General features: G+C 42.0%; 1 protein-coding gene across 1 annotated transcript in view; it reads right to left on the bottom strand.

The window, feature by feature from the left end:
* CCDC60 (coiled-coil domain containing 60) overlaps positions 1-15,484 on the bottom strand; it is a 380,115-nt gene that overhangs the window by 190,207 nt on the left and 174,424 nt on the right. Inside the window, exon 3 of the mRNA XM_075341855.1 lies at positions 11,576-11,658. Within this exon, the coding sequence (XP_075197970.1) occupies positions 11,576-11,658 (83 nt within the window). The remainder of the gene's footprint in view (positions 1-11,575; positions 11,659-15,484) is intronic.

Raw genomic sequence — 15,484 nt, 5'->3', positions numbered from 1 at the left:
TAGTCCCAACTCTTCCACCGTTTCTCATGGGTTTCCTCTGCTTTCTAGCCAAGAGTACTCACTCAGGCTGACTGCCTCGTCTCACTCCCACACTCTGCCCCGTCACCTCAGACCGAGCTTGCTCGCCTCTCACATCTCACTGCACACTGGACTCTGCATTCAGAACCCTTCCTTCCCCACCTAGGCTGCCCTGCCCCTTCCTTCCCTGCCACTGTTACCAGGGGAACCACTGCTCTACACTGGCACCTAGTGGGGAAACAGTTTATGACAGGTAACATTTTACCATCAACATTTACAATTTGCCACCATACTACTGTGGCGTCTTCAGGGGGGGAAAAAAACGCTCCTTCACTACCAGGGGTCCGACTATCCCTTACATTGGCAGAAAGTTGCCTCTCAATATTGTGGGTGGAGTCATACAGGGGTTCATTATTCAGAGAACTGCAGCAGATAGAACATAGAATTTATCAAAACAACAGCAGGAAATGCAGCAAGTGACAAATCGCTGGAATCAGGGTCTCTACTGATACATTATGCTTCTTTCAGATGGGGCAGCAAAAACCTGATGACAGATTATCTTTAATACTCAAACGGTGAAATGTATCCCTAGTTCATAGTATAAAAACGACAGTACAGATTTCGAAGACTTTTTTTCAGGTGTTCTGATTATTTTCAACAAATTTGAAGTATGTAAATCTCAGATTCTGGTTTATAAAAAGCAAGAGGCCAAAAAATATTTTCAATGTGTGTTAATTTCAATTCTGATTAAATAATTATGTTTGATTAGAACTGTAAACTATGTCCCAGATTTCTCTAATTATTATACCGTGTAGGGAGAATGCAGGACTTGTCATACACAGTGGCAGGCCAAGATTAATCAATTAGTACCTAATTAAGGGAATATGTGACTGTCCATGGGAGGACAGAGAAGAAGGTGTGCCAAATATAACAATAACCAATACCACACACAAATATTAGAACACGTTTGTATCATGACACTAGTTGGATTGCTTTGGTAACTATCAAGCAATTAATTGTACATGCATTAAATGTTTTTCATTAGTAAGATACAACTTTCTGATTGGTAATTGGATCCGTAATGGAAAACAGCATGGCATCTTTACCTTCACTTTCTCACACTAATAAAGCAAATGTGCACATTCCAAACAAGAAAGGAGCGTTTCCTCTTAGATCCCGTTACCATAAGGCTCTGAACACATCAAATATAGTGAGTGTATGTACAGTATGTGTGTGTGTTTGTGTGTGTGTGTGTATCTATTTGTGTGTGTGTGTCTGCTAAAGGAATCCGCAACGTCGCATTCACAATCACCAAATTTTGTGCAGCTGCTTCATTTGACTCAGGGAACGTCATAGACCATGTTTTCATGGGAAAATGTATCCCTGCAAGCTACAGTTGTTCGACAAAAACCTTCTTACATTAAAGTCAATGGAGTTGGGAGCTCCAAGTCATTAATAGGAGCTCTGATTCATTGCTACAGGCAACAAAGGACATTCTTAGTATAAGACAGCTTATGTTTCAGGTAATATGATTTCGGTGGAGAAAGAGAGTGACACAAACAGGCACCGATAGACAGAGAGACAGAGACAGACAGACAGAGAAAACAGAAAGACAGGCAGAGAGGGAGACAGACAGAGAGAGAGGGAGAGTGGGAGAGAGGGAAAGTGGGAGAGAGACAGAAAGACACTTAGTTACTATGCCGGGCAACACCGGGTACTACAGCTAGTGATAAATATATACAGATATCAAATGTAGCAGAGATCGGCACTGGGTACAACCAGCTCATAGTTAGCAACTACCTGTCGGTTTGTTCTTAAACCCATAGTTAACCCCTTACCAACACGAAATACATGTACAGCGCAAGTCGATGGAGGGTACATGGGGAAGGTTCAAAGGGTGAGCTCGCCCTATAATTGACAGGTAAAGGTGCCTCTAACAATCGGGGGTAGCGCGATGGGTTATCTGTTGAATGCCGCTATCGAACTCTGACAGTTGCATTATCAGCCCACTAGCATGGGGGAGCATCCTTCTTTCCACCCATAGGCACACCAGTAACATGATCGCTGGTTGCCAATAGGTTATTATGATAGCCTTGAGTCTGCTGAAGACCTCCATGCATGTCATTATTCATTATGAAACTCCCATGAAACCCTGTCTGTAGTTGGTTTTCAAAGGAGACTGTGATTTTTACTATATGCATATGTGGTATTGCTGTATGTAGCATAAGCGATCAGACGATCACAGGTTGAAGTCTACTAAGGAGACTAATAAATACAATGAAGATTAGAAAAAAATATATATAAGAGCTCACATCACCTGCTTTTTGCCTCATTAAAAATAAAGATTATAATAAAAGAAAAAGACATATGTGGTATCGCTGCATTCAGAAAAGTCAAATCTATAAAAATTTAAAGATAATTAACACCGTAAACAGTAAACACCGTAAATGGAAAAAATTAAAGAATGCCAAAATTACAGGGTTTTTGTAAGAGATAAAACCAAAAAACAATGCTGTAAGAAGCGATCAAAATGTCATAACTATCCCAAAATGGGATCAATAAAAACAATGCCTCGTCCATCACACAGCTCCATTGACCAAAAAATTAAAACGTTACGGATATGGGAAAATGGCGACACAATCCAAAATAAATAAAACATTTTTTTTTTCAAGCTTGTTTTTTTATTGTTTTAGTGGTGAAAAAAATCAGAACATGTTTCGTATTGCTGTAATCATACTGATGAGAATTGTATTGTGAGGTCATTTTCACCACAAAATGTACACCATAAAAACAATTCCCAAAATTCAATGTTAGAATTGCAACTTTTTTTCTTTCTTTGCATTTGGAATTTTTTCTTTCCCATTTTCCAATACGTTATGTGGTAAAATGAATAGTGTAATTCAAAAGTACAACTCTTCCATAAAAAAACAAGCCCTCATGCATCTATATGGACAGAAAAATAAAAAAGTTATGGCTCTGGGAAAAAGGGGAGGAAAAACAAAAATGGAAATTGGCCATGTCGGGAAGGAGTGAAATAAAATCGTTTCACACAACCTCATTAGGTTTTATACATAGAATGTTGTAATTGTATTTTTTGGGGGAGGGAGGGAGAGCGTGGTGAGGAGCTAAACTTCCATGGCCTTGTTCCACATATAATCTTCAGGTGGAAGGACTTGGCTGCAACACAGGGACTGGTCCCTAGGCTAGGGGAGTATAACCTACGGGCTTCACTAGCAAAACCAGCGGCTGAGGTGGCTGCACGCACCGAAGCTACCACTGCACACAAATTCACTGGAAGGTAATCCTCAAGGATCAAAGGGATAGAGCTTCACGTCACCCCACAGGGTTCACGGGCACTGATACAGGGTTCAGTGAGCGAAGGCGCAACGCAGGGGGGAGAAGCATGCACAGGAGACGGCCAGGAAAGAGTACACTTAAGAAAGGTGCACAAGACTCCATCTCCAAACTACCCAGGATCGGCTGGAGCCCATCACGGTGAATAGCATTCCAAAGGTGGTCCCTGGCATGTGTCGATCCGGCTACAGTGAGTAAACATCTTGAGACTGCACCCCTGTGTCGCTCTGTTATTCACCTGCGCCCACCATTATAGACTACTACTACCACCACCATCCGCCCTGGGGCCCAGCTCTACCTGTGGAGAACTACACCATCCAAGCTGTGTTACCATCTACCCCAGAGGTCCTCCCCCATCTCGCAGCGGCAGCACCTAACTTGCCGCATACCACAGGTGGTGTCACGAATCAACCATTATCATCCCCTCCCTATTCCCTAAATGATGACGCTGGCGTCTCGGAACCGAGCCAGGCGGACGCGACGTTCCAGAGCCAGAACCGCGGCCCAGTAACGAGTCTCCCCACAGCCCCGGCGTGGGCACGTCACGAGAATCGAAACAAAAAACAGCAAAAGGGCACAAAATTAACAAAAACATGCAGAAAAGATGCAGCGATATTTACCACCACAGGTCACAAAACGTATGCACTACAGGATGCAACAGGTCTCCATGATAAAGACTCAGGCAGCACAGGTGCACAGTAGATGGGACAGCCAGTTACAGTGCTATATATCATGGCGGGGGGGTTGTCTAGTATTAAAAATGCACATGTATAAGGGCCAGTCACACTGATGTAGTGCACAGTGTATGGCATGCAGCTTATTAATGATGTCCATACTATTATTATATTGGACTGCCCAGCACTATATAAGTACTCCCCACAAGGACAAGCACTTTAATTTACAGGGCCAACGCTAAATAATCTGGCTGCACAGAAATGACACAGTGTGCAATTAGATAAACAAGATGTACAAATCGCATGATCCATTTATCAATATCTTGTCCAAAATACGAAAACTCGCAACCCATGTCAAGGGTTCTCATTGGCTTGTGAGTCCCTATACAAAAAGGAAGGACAAAATACAACAAAAACACAAAATTCAAAAAAGGTAGTCGAAGAGAGGCAGCGTGCCTAATCTAATAGCATGGGTGTCACTAAAAGATTGTAAGCCAGACACTGCACTACTTTTGCGTGACTTGTGCCCTATACAAGCCTTCTCTATGTGCATTTTTAATAGAAGAAAACCCTCTCTTCATGAATGATAGGTCTGTGAATGGTTGTTTAATCAGTATATTTCACCTGTGCTGCCTCCGCCTTTATCATGGGGGCTTACTGCATAGTGTAGTTCATTAGTAATGTGATATACGAGGATCCTCATCTTGTACTGCTAAGAACAAAACTCTAACTGCTGTGTTGACGATCCTTGAACAGTTTTGTATTGACCTGAAGAATCATCCCGCCAGGTCACCTTTATAGTGGGAGCCATTAATACAAAATCCTCCAAAACAATTGCAAAACTGTGGGGGTTTTTTCAACGTTTCATCCCACTTAGAATTTATTTTTCACTGTTTCCAGTACATTCGAAGATAAAAATGGAGGGTGCAAAAGTACAACTCACGTCACAAAAAAATGAATCCTCAAACTTCTATTGTCGAGGGAAAAATAAAAAATATAGCTCAAAAATGGAAAAATTAAAACCTAAAAATGAAATTGGCAGTGGAGGCAAAGGGTTAATGAATCTCCACCAGAATACAAATTTGATAAAAAAATGTGCATATACATGGACCCTAAGTCTGGGCACATGAAGAGGTGAGTCCATGGGGTTAGGGATGGATTTTAGGCTTTTTGATAAAAAACAAATGTTAACTAAGTACCTCACGTTTTGACGTATCAAGCAATTCTGGAAGATCTAGTCTTCAGTATTTAGAGCATTTCATTTTCCAGCACTTTTCAGCCGTTCTAGTTGGGAGGGGAGATTTTTAAATGCCAAAAAGTGATTTTAAATGTTTCCCTTAGGCAAATCACCCTCTATAATTATTTTTCTATCAGCCAAAATCACTATTCAAAGGATAAAACACCCTCAGCTAAAAAGGCCAATCAACTTAAAAGACAGGCAGACTTTGTTAAAAGCCACAAACCGTTGACATTTTCGGTAAATGACTTTCTTGGCTTTTTTTAAAGCAAAGAGTACAAAGAACCTAAAGTATTAGCATCTATCAACTAAACGACTGCGACGCTGCTTGTGTGCTTTATTTGTAAAGCATATACTGCTAGTTTCTATACAGATATAGCAGAGATGATTTTGTTACACACCAGATAATGTCTGGCACGTCTCTGATAATAAACTGATCATAGGGTGTCATGCGGCTGGGACCGACAGTGATCTGACCTCCTACCAAATCGTATGTCCCTAATAATATGTATAACGGTTTTCTGGACCAGACCAGTGTATCTCCACCTGCCACAGTGTACCAAAATGGATGCTGGATCTGGGCAGGGAAAGCGAATCCTCTTAATTAACTCATATAAAACCAGACATGTTCAGAGAAGTCACATATCCTTTTTATAGTATGATCTCGGCACTACATGAGGTCTAGGGTTTGTGAAGATATTTCCATATAGGTGCGGTGGGGCACCAGGTTTCTTCTCTTTATGATGCGCTGTTGCATTGGTGGTGGCTGTCATAATGTAACGCCTGCCTGGATCCACAGACTCAGACGGGCTGTAATGGACAGGCTAGAGGGAAGCCACTCACCAAGCAGGACCCCCAGAACCCTGAAACCATTTAACCCCTATACAGGGATTTGGAATTTCACAGGGCCCTGGAGATCACTACCTGTGGAAGGCAGCAGTCCAATGAGAGTAGTCGTCAGGCAGGGTCAAACGAGGAAATGAAGAACAGGGATTAATCGTCAGGCAAGGACGTAAACAGAACACAAAGCAGAGGTCAAATCCGGATAGGGCAGTGAGGTACTTAAACAGCAGGCAGAAGGGTAGTCAGGAAACAAGCAGAAGTCAGAACACCAGAATAACTAAACAGAACAGGTCAGAACAGGAGCCAGGAAATCAGAACTATCTCTGGCAGTGGTCAGCAGACAGGAGGGGACATAAGAAGGGTGTGTTGTCTTCCCATTGGTTGTAGCAATGAAGGTACTTCAGCTGGAAGACACACGCCACCTACAGTCAGGGTACTGCTGATCCCAAGAAAACCCAGCACAGCGGATTAGCGGAGCCTGAGCCCACCAGCGCTGCTGGCATCGACTTCTGTCCCGTCACCAGCACTATCCACGTCAGGGACACGGCGTCGCCTGGTGATCGAAGTAGAAGTCGCTGGAGCGGACTCCAGTGGGGATGTAACACATATGGCACCACACCTTTCAGGTAACGGTTCCACTGAGAGGTTCAACATGACATGATAGTGGGCTTCATACAGTCTGATAAACTAAGAACCTCATGTTCATTTTTGTAAATTTTTCCTTAGCCGAAATAGATCAATGTATGATCTTTGGATGTGCGGTTCATCTCTTTTTCTACAGTTATAGCATATTGCATACTGTCCCCTCCTACTTTTTTTCCGCGGACCAGCTCGTCCCCATTTGACAAAAGTATTTTTTTATTAGCAGGAGACTGCAAGAGGGATTCCGCCAATGTTTGCACTCAGCTCACAGTGTGAGAATATGTGGAAGTACGTTTTTCCATTCCTTTCACTTGGTGTTGGTGCTGTGTAATGGCCATTGCTTCTGTGCCTGTGTGGTGGTGTAGTCTGGAGCGATTAAGGCTTTGCCCTACAGAATAGGTGCTGTGGGGCATGAGGTTGCTCACCCTGCTGCTGTACTGTTGCTTTGGTGGTGGTTGGCACATAGCGATGTACCATTTAAGGCCAGTCACCCACTTAGAGGTTCACTGTGATATGGTAATGGGCGTCATTCAGACTGATCAGAATGTTAAACTAAGAATGTTCCTTTATGTAAATGTTTGTTTAGGCGCAGTAGATCTATGGATATGGGGTCCATGTCTTTCTTCACAGATATATTCCAGATATGCTCAATAATCTATACTAAAAAGCTGCAACAAAATGCAGTAAGCCACAAACAGCAGTCCATTCACAGAGCAGAAGGAAAATCCATACAAAATTTATGTGATGCAAATCTTACTATACAGTAAATTTGTTGCTGAAAAATTACATGTCTGAATTTAGCAGATGTTTACATCTATTAGTTGTCTGTGTATGATATATTTAGTAGAAAACAGTGAACTCAAACTGTAAAGTTCAGGGTGCATACAAAACGTGGACTTTTTTAAAAAAAAATCAGTGTCCGAGTTTGGTTACTGTTCGTATGCTAACTACTCAATCGAGCATCGCTGTGTTCGGGTACGCTCGGTGCTCAAACCAGTGTGATCTGCTTCAAGTCTGAATGGCTCTCACTGGGGGGTAAAAACAATGTTTTTGGATGTAAGGTGTCCAAAAAAAAAAAAAACACCTGCCGTCCCTCCCTCAGAAATGCTCTGTTTAAGGCTGGCTGTATGTTGGCAAAGAGCAGAACTGCCCAATCAGTGACTTCCAATGGAGTTTGGGTTCCAGGATTAAGTTCAGGTCAAGTGAGCGTCCAAACTGATCTTTATCTAAAGTACGGCCGAACCCAGCGAACTTTTACTTCCATGAATCCACCCATCTGTAATCTCTATGGTTTATTATTGTATATCTGATGCAAATGAAGAGTCTTACTAATCCGACCTAAAGGCAGTGTTACACGCTACGATTTATCTGACGATATGTCGTTTGGGTCACGGATTCCGTGACGCACATCCGGCATCGTTAGCAACGTCGTTGCATGTGACACCTATGTGCAACTTAGAACGATCGCAAATAGGTTGAAAATCGTTGATCGTTCATCACGTCATTCATTTTCAAAATATTGTTCGTCGTTTGGATCACAGCAGACATATTGGTACGTTTGACACCCTGCAAACGATGAACAACATCCACACAACCGCCTTGGTCAAGCAATATATCGCTGAACGATTTGTCGTCGCTTGTGAGATCGTTACGTGTGACCGCTAATAAACGACCTATGTGAGATCTGGCAAATCGTAACTACGATCTGGGCGTGTCACATTGCTAATGAGATCGTCAGACGAATCGTAGCATGTAAAGCGGCCTTTACTCCAACATCTATGGTTCTTTGCCATTTTGGATATGTGACAAAGAGTGATGGTTGCTATTAGGATGGTGGCTGCATCCATCTGGATCGTGCACTTCTCCGATCTGTTCAAGACTGCTTTAAATCTTTATGGAATAAAGATGATTTCTTCAGTTTAAGTTCAAAAGAGAGTTAAAGTGTTATTCCCATCTCCAAGATCCTATCTCGAATAATAATAATAACAATATTAGTGATTACTTCCAATTAGAAATGTAGTATAATTCTACAGATTAACTATGTCTTAACCTTATGCGCAGAGCATTACAGCAGATTAGTTAGTTCACTCCTAGTGGTCATAACCATGGATACCTAAGCTAATGTAATGCCCTGCACATAAGGTAAGTGACATAGCTAATCAGGAGAACTATAATACATTTCTACTTGGAGGTATTTGCTAATATTATTATTACTTCTACTTTATATTCAAATAGGATTAACAATAGGAATACTTTTTTAGGTTTTCATAAGTTAAGTCTAGAGATCCATCTGAATGATGTTGTTTTCCCGTGGTACGTGGGCACACACCATTTGCTTAAAATGTGCACTAAGAACTTCAATTTTGTAGAAGTAGTAATTCTGCTTTTGTGCTGCAGTCACACCAGATTTGTGCCTGCTCATTGAGATGGCAGATTTTTTTTCATATAAGTGTTATTCATGTTTTTCACAGATAGCACTTGTACCTATGATAATCCATTTGGTAGTTCACACGTCTAGACCGAGTGGTCTGCACACAAACATGGAGACTTGTTTGATATTGATATGGATGTGGGATCAAAATCATTGATACAAGTCTAAAGGCCGCTTTACACGCTACGACATCGCTAATGCGATATCGTTGGGGTCACGGAATTTGTGACGCACATCCGGCCGCATTAGCAATGTCGTTGCGTGTGACACCTATGAGCGATTTTGAATCGTCGCAAAAACATTCAAAATCGCTCATCGGTGACATGGGGGTCCCTTCTCAAATATCGCTTCTGCAGCGTGTACGATGTAGTTCCTCGTTGCTGCGGCAGCACACATTGCTCCGTGTGACACCGCAGGAACGAGGAACCTCTCCTTACCTGCCACCGCCCGCAATGCGAAAGTAAGGAGGTGGGCGGGATGTTACGTCCCGCTCATCTCCGCCCCTCCGCTTTGATTGGGCGGCCGCTTAGTGACGTCGCTGTGACGCCGCACGGACCGCCCTCTTAGAAAGGAGGCGGTTCGCCGTTCACAGCGACGTCGCAGGGCAGGTAAGTATGTGTGACGGGTCTGGGCGATGTTATGCGATTTGGCTGTGTCGCACAACCGATGGGGGCGGGTACCCACGCTAGTGATATCGGTACCGATATCGCAGCGTGTAAAATGGCCTTTAGGCTGTGTGCGCACTTTGCGTTGAGTAACTTCCAGTTCTAAGCGCATCTTCTGGCAGAAATTGTCTTTGTCAAATTTGGTTTTGACCACAAAAATGCTATAAATACGCTTACGTTTTTACCGCGATTTACATGCTTTTTCATTGCTTAAAGTCAGATGCGTTTTGAAGACAAATACTGTACACTACTAAATAAAGTTTAAACATTCAAACACTTTGAAAAAAACGGAAAGAAAATGATAACAAATATCATGATTAAAATCATACACAAAATAGCTAATTTTATTAAAATGATAACTGTGTTCTAATATTTATGCATAAAATAACGTTAAATTGTGGATTTTCATTAATTTAATTGTTGGACTATATATGTGTGTGTGTGTGTAAAGGGACATATTATGCCCTTATTATAAAGTCAAAAACGCATGTTAAACGGTGGGATTTTGATTTAGGTTGCGTTTTGAAAGTTCTCATTGACTCTTATGTTAGCAAAACGCTGCCAAAATGGCAAAAACAATTGACATGCTGCTTCTTTAAACGCTGAGTTTTTGCCAAATTTTCTGCAACTGAAACCCTGCGTTTTTAAGAGCATTGTGCGCACAAGAAATCACAATTTCCCATAGACTTTGCTTGAAAATCAAAACACATGCATTTTGGCATTAAAATGCTGCAGTTCAAAACGCTGCGGAAACGCATGAAAAAATGCAAAGTGCGCACACAGCCTTCGGGTTTGTGAAAACATTGGACAACACTGGGATTTATTACAGACTGTTTGATAGGATAAGCTTGAGTAGCCTCCATTAGTTTTTTCATCTGAAAAAAAAAACCCTTATGAAACTGTGATCAAACTCTGATGGTAAAAAATTGACACATTGACCAAACTTATGAAACTTTCATAAAAAAAACCTCTGCTGAAACTCATACCGATTTTCTCATACAAGAAAATAACCGACATCTGGATGAGTGATTAGACTAAGTTCTTATCCGTGTATCAAAAAAACCTTACCAACTGTCATCCAAAAAAAGGATGAGTTTTCATCTTTATTATCCGCTTTACCACATTAATTTTTATACATCCACAGTAAATGAAATTTACAAGACGAAAAACTGTTTACTAGGTTAATGATGACAATATAGCCATAAAATCCGATCTGTGTGTTCAGATTTTTTATTTTTGTGCACCCATCTAAGAACCTTGGAGTAGGTGACTCTCATCTGAAATATGGAGGAGACTAGTGGATGCTGCAATGTGTTGCCCGGGCATTGGGTCAGTTAACCAAAGTCATCTAAGTACCCAAATTGAAGAACATTGGTCCTAGAGCTTTTGTGTGAATATTTTTTTGTGAAACCACCTGGTGTAAATGATAAATGGGCCTTTGTCAGTGTGTCTATGACATTGTATCTGCATAAAAGGGCACAGTATAAACTGCAATCTTCAATAAAGTTTAGAGTATAATAATGATCTTCATTTATAAAGTGCTTTGGTGAAATTTTCCTTTCGGAAAAAGTAGATGTGCTTGTTTATTGTATTAGTGCGCTGCGCTAGAGGTGAAAAAACTCAAACAACATGTACCTAATCATATATAACAATGAAATATAAAAGTAGCAGTACATAATACCCTACTGGGAAACATTTCGAGTTACTTTACCTGGTATGACTGAGCTCTTTATTAAAGCTGCTCGTGTCCTTTTTTCTATGCCTCAGATACACAGAGGAGTCGGTAGATTCAGTCTTAAAGAAAAGAAAGAAAACAACAGCTTACAAATGAAAATTAAATAAAATGTGGAAAACAGAAGATGTAAAATGATTTCAGACTTTTAGCACGTGGGAAGCATTATATAACTGCTCTGAATTATGGAACTGCGATAAGGACTGGTTTTAGACAACATGGGGCCCTGCGCAAAAGATTAAAGTGGGGCCTCAAATTTTGCACCATCACACATGATTTAGCAAACATTTAGTTTGCATTTACAATGGCTAAGTTCATGCCATTACACAAGCACGATGGACAATTTTTGAATCGTTCGCCATTTGTTTACTGGCCACTTTCCTCCGACTAACATAGTGTGGTGGGCACAGATAAACAAAGAAAGAAAAAGAGTATGTCGCAATAGGGATCACCAAAAGAAATGGGTTTTTTTTAGAAAATTGAAAAAACTTTATTACAGTGATATGAAAAGGTTTGGGTACCCTTATTAATGTTAACCTTTTTTCTTTATAACAATTTAGGTTTTTGCAACAGCTATTTCTGTTTCATATATCTAATAACTGAGTAATATTTCTGGATTGAAATGAGGTTTATTGTACTAACAGAAAATGTGCAATCCGCATTTAAACAAAATTTGACCGGTGCAAAAGTATGGGCACCCTTATCAATTTCTTGATTTGAACACTCCTAACTACTTTTTACTGGCTTACTAAAGCAATAAATTGGTTTTGTAACCTCATTGAGCTTTGAACTTCATAGGCAGGTGTATCCAATCATGAGAAAAGGTATTTAAGGTGGCCACTTGCAAGTTGTTCTCCTATTTGAATCTCCTATGAAGAGTGGCATTATGGGCTCCTCAAAACAACTCTCAAATGATCTGAAAACAAAGATTATTCAACATAGTTGTTCAGGGGAAGGATACAAAAAGTTGTCTCAGAGATTTAAACTGTCAGTTTCCACTGTGAGGAACATAGTAAGGAAATGAAGAACACAGGTACAGTTCTTGTTAAGCCCAGAAGTGGCAGGCCAAGAAAAATATCAGAAAGGCAGAGAAGAAGAATGGTGAGAACAGTCCAGGACAATCCACAGACCACCTCCAAAGACCTGCAGCATCATCTTGCTGCAGATGGTGTCATGTGCATCGGTCAACAATACAGCGCACATTGCACAAGGAGAAACTGTATGGGAGAGTGATGCGAAAGAAGCCGTTTTTGCAAGCACGCCACAAACAGTCGCCTGAGGTATGCAAAAGCACATTTGGACAAGCCACTTACATTTTGGAAGAAGGTCCTGTGGACTGATGAAACAAAGATTGAGTTGTTTGGTCATACAAAAAGGTGTTATGCATGGAGGCAAAAAAACACGGCATTCCAAGAAAAGCACTTGCTACCCACAGTAAAATTTGGTGGAGGTTCCATCATGCTTTGGGGCTGTGTGGCCAGTGCCGGCACCGGGAATCTTGTTAAAGTTGAGGGTCACATGGATTCAACTCAGTATCAGCAGATTCTTGACAATAATGTGCAAGAATCAGTGACGAAGTTGAAGTTACGCAGGGGATGGATATTTCAGCAAGACAATGATCCAAAACACCGCTCCAAATCTACTCAGGCATTCACGCAGAGGAACAATTACAATGTTCTGGAATGGCCATCCCAGTCCCCAGACCTGAATATCATTGAAAATCTGCGGGATGATTTGAAGCGTGCTGTCCATGCTCGGCAACCATCAAACTTAACTGAACTGGAATTGTTTTGTAAACAGGAATGGTCAAATATACCTTCATCCAGGATCCAGGAACTCATTAAAAGCTACAGGAAGCGACTAGAGGCTGTTATTTTCTTAAAATGAGGATGTACAAAATATTAGTCACTTTTATGTTGAGGTGCCCATGCTTTTGCACCGGTCAAATTTTGTTTAAATGCGGATTGCACATTTTCTTTTAGTGCAATAAACCTCATTTCAATCCAGAAATATTACTCAGTCCATCAGTTATTAGACATATGAAACTGAAATAGCTGTTGCAAAAACCCAAATTGTTATAAAGAAAAAAGGTTAACATTAATAGGGGTGCCAAAACTTTTTCATATGACTGACCGCCGCTGCTCGGATCCGGACCTTCTGGGGGTGGCTCGAGGGTCTGCGGACCCAGGGGTCTTGCGGACACGCCAAATAAAAAGGGGGACGTAGATGTACGGGCTAGGCCGTATTAAGTTTGTGATGCCACCCACGGTGTGTGGTGAGGTGGGACACCACCGCTGCTGTTGTGGGGCACCCGGGAGAGATGTAGTGGCAGGTGGATGTTAACCCCTCCGTGGGTAGGGATGGTTGCCCCGGGACCCAGTGTCTTTGTGCAGGGTATGGCGATGGCAGGGGCCAGTGCGCCTGGACATGCAAGGGGACGTTTGGTTACTCACAGTAAATGAACCACACGAGTCTTTTGGTAAACCAAGGTGCTGGTGGCCGGCCGCCACGGCCGGTTGCATTCAGGTCCCCCACCCGGGCTGGTGGTCGCTGTCTCTTTCCCTCTGCACTTGCTTTGTGTATGGTGGACTGCCTGGTCTGGAACTCAGGAGTCCGCTCCTGGCTGGATGTGGCCTAAGGAGCCGTGCCCGCAGAAGCTGGCCCGTGGGATCTATGGCTACACCTAGTTCCAGCCCACACTCCTCTCTAGACGAACTACAAACTTAATCTGAAGCTAAACTGCTTGTTTTCCCGCCCCTGGCTGTCTAGACCCCTGGGTGAACATGTCCAACTGCCTGGTCCCACCCACTGGTGTGTCTATCTTTCCCTAAGGGGGGGTGATTAGGGTTTTAGGGTTTCAGGTCGTCTGTGTGTTTCCTAGGTGAGGGATGGTGTTATGTGGGGGCCTATTTGTGACTACCTGGTTTTGCCAGGTTATCACAAAAGCATATACAGACACATACATACACAGAGCACATACATACAGACCCATGCTTACTGTTATGACTGAGCTGTACCACTCATGTGGGCATAAACAAACCAGGAAAGATGTAATACCTGTAACCAACAGGTCTCTAGTCAGACTGGAAGAAGCTTTAAATCTAAACCTGATTTGTCCCTGCCTGACTGCGGAGGCTTATACCCTAAGATTACGAAATGGCGCTCCCACTCAACAACGGCTGACACTGAGTGGCCTTTACTGCACCCTCAACTATAAACAAAGTATCATAGTATCATAGTATCATAGTTTTTAAGGTTGAAGGGAGACTCTAAGTCCATCTAGTTCAACCCGTAGCCTAACATGTTGATCCAGAGGAAGGCAAAAAAAAACCCCAATGTGGCAAACAAGTTCCAATGGGGAAAAAATTTCCTTCCTGACTCCACATCCGGCAATCAGACTAGTTCCCTGGATCAATACCCTGTCATAAAATCTAATATACATAACTGGTAATATTAAATTTTTCAAGAAAGGCGTCCAGGCTCTGCTTAAATGTTAGTAGTGAATCACTCATTACAACATCATGCGGCAGAGAGTTCCATAGTCTCACTGCTCGTACAGTAAAGAATCCTCGTCTGTGATTATGATTAAACCTTCTTTCCTCAAGACGTAGCGGATGCCCCCGTGTTCCAGTCGCAGGCCTAGGTGTAAAAAGATCTTTGGAAAGGTCTCTGTACTGTCCCCTCATATATTTATACATTGTGATTAGATCCCCCCTAAGCCTTCGTTTTTCCAAACTAAATAACCCCAAGTTTAATAACCTGTCTTCGTATTGCAGCCCACCCATTCCTCTAATAATCTTGGTCGCTCTTCTCTGCACCCTCTCCAGTTCAGCTATGTCCTTCTTATATATCGGTGACAAGAATTGTACACAGTATTCTAAGTGCGGT

Source organism: Anomaloglossus baeobatrachus, chromosome 1 (assembly GCF_048569485.1).
Source record: "Anomaloglossus baeobatrachus isolate aAnoBae1 chromosome 1, aAnoBae1.hap1, whole genome shotgun sequence".
In the NCBI taxonomy this organism is placed as follows: Eukaryota; Metazoa; Chordata; class Amphibia; order Anura; family Aromobatidae; genus Anomaloglossus; species Anomaloglossus baeobatrachus.
The sequence above is the reverse complement of the archived record's forward strand: the minus strand, read 5'-3'. Positions and strand labels throughout refer to the sequence as shown.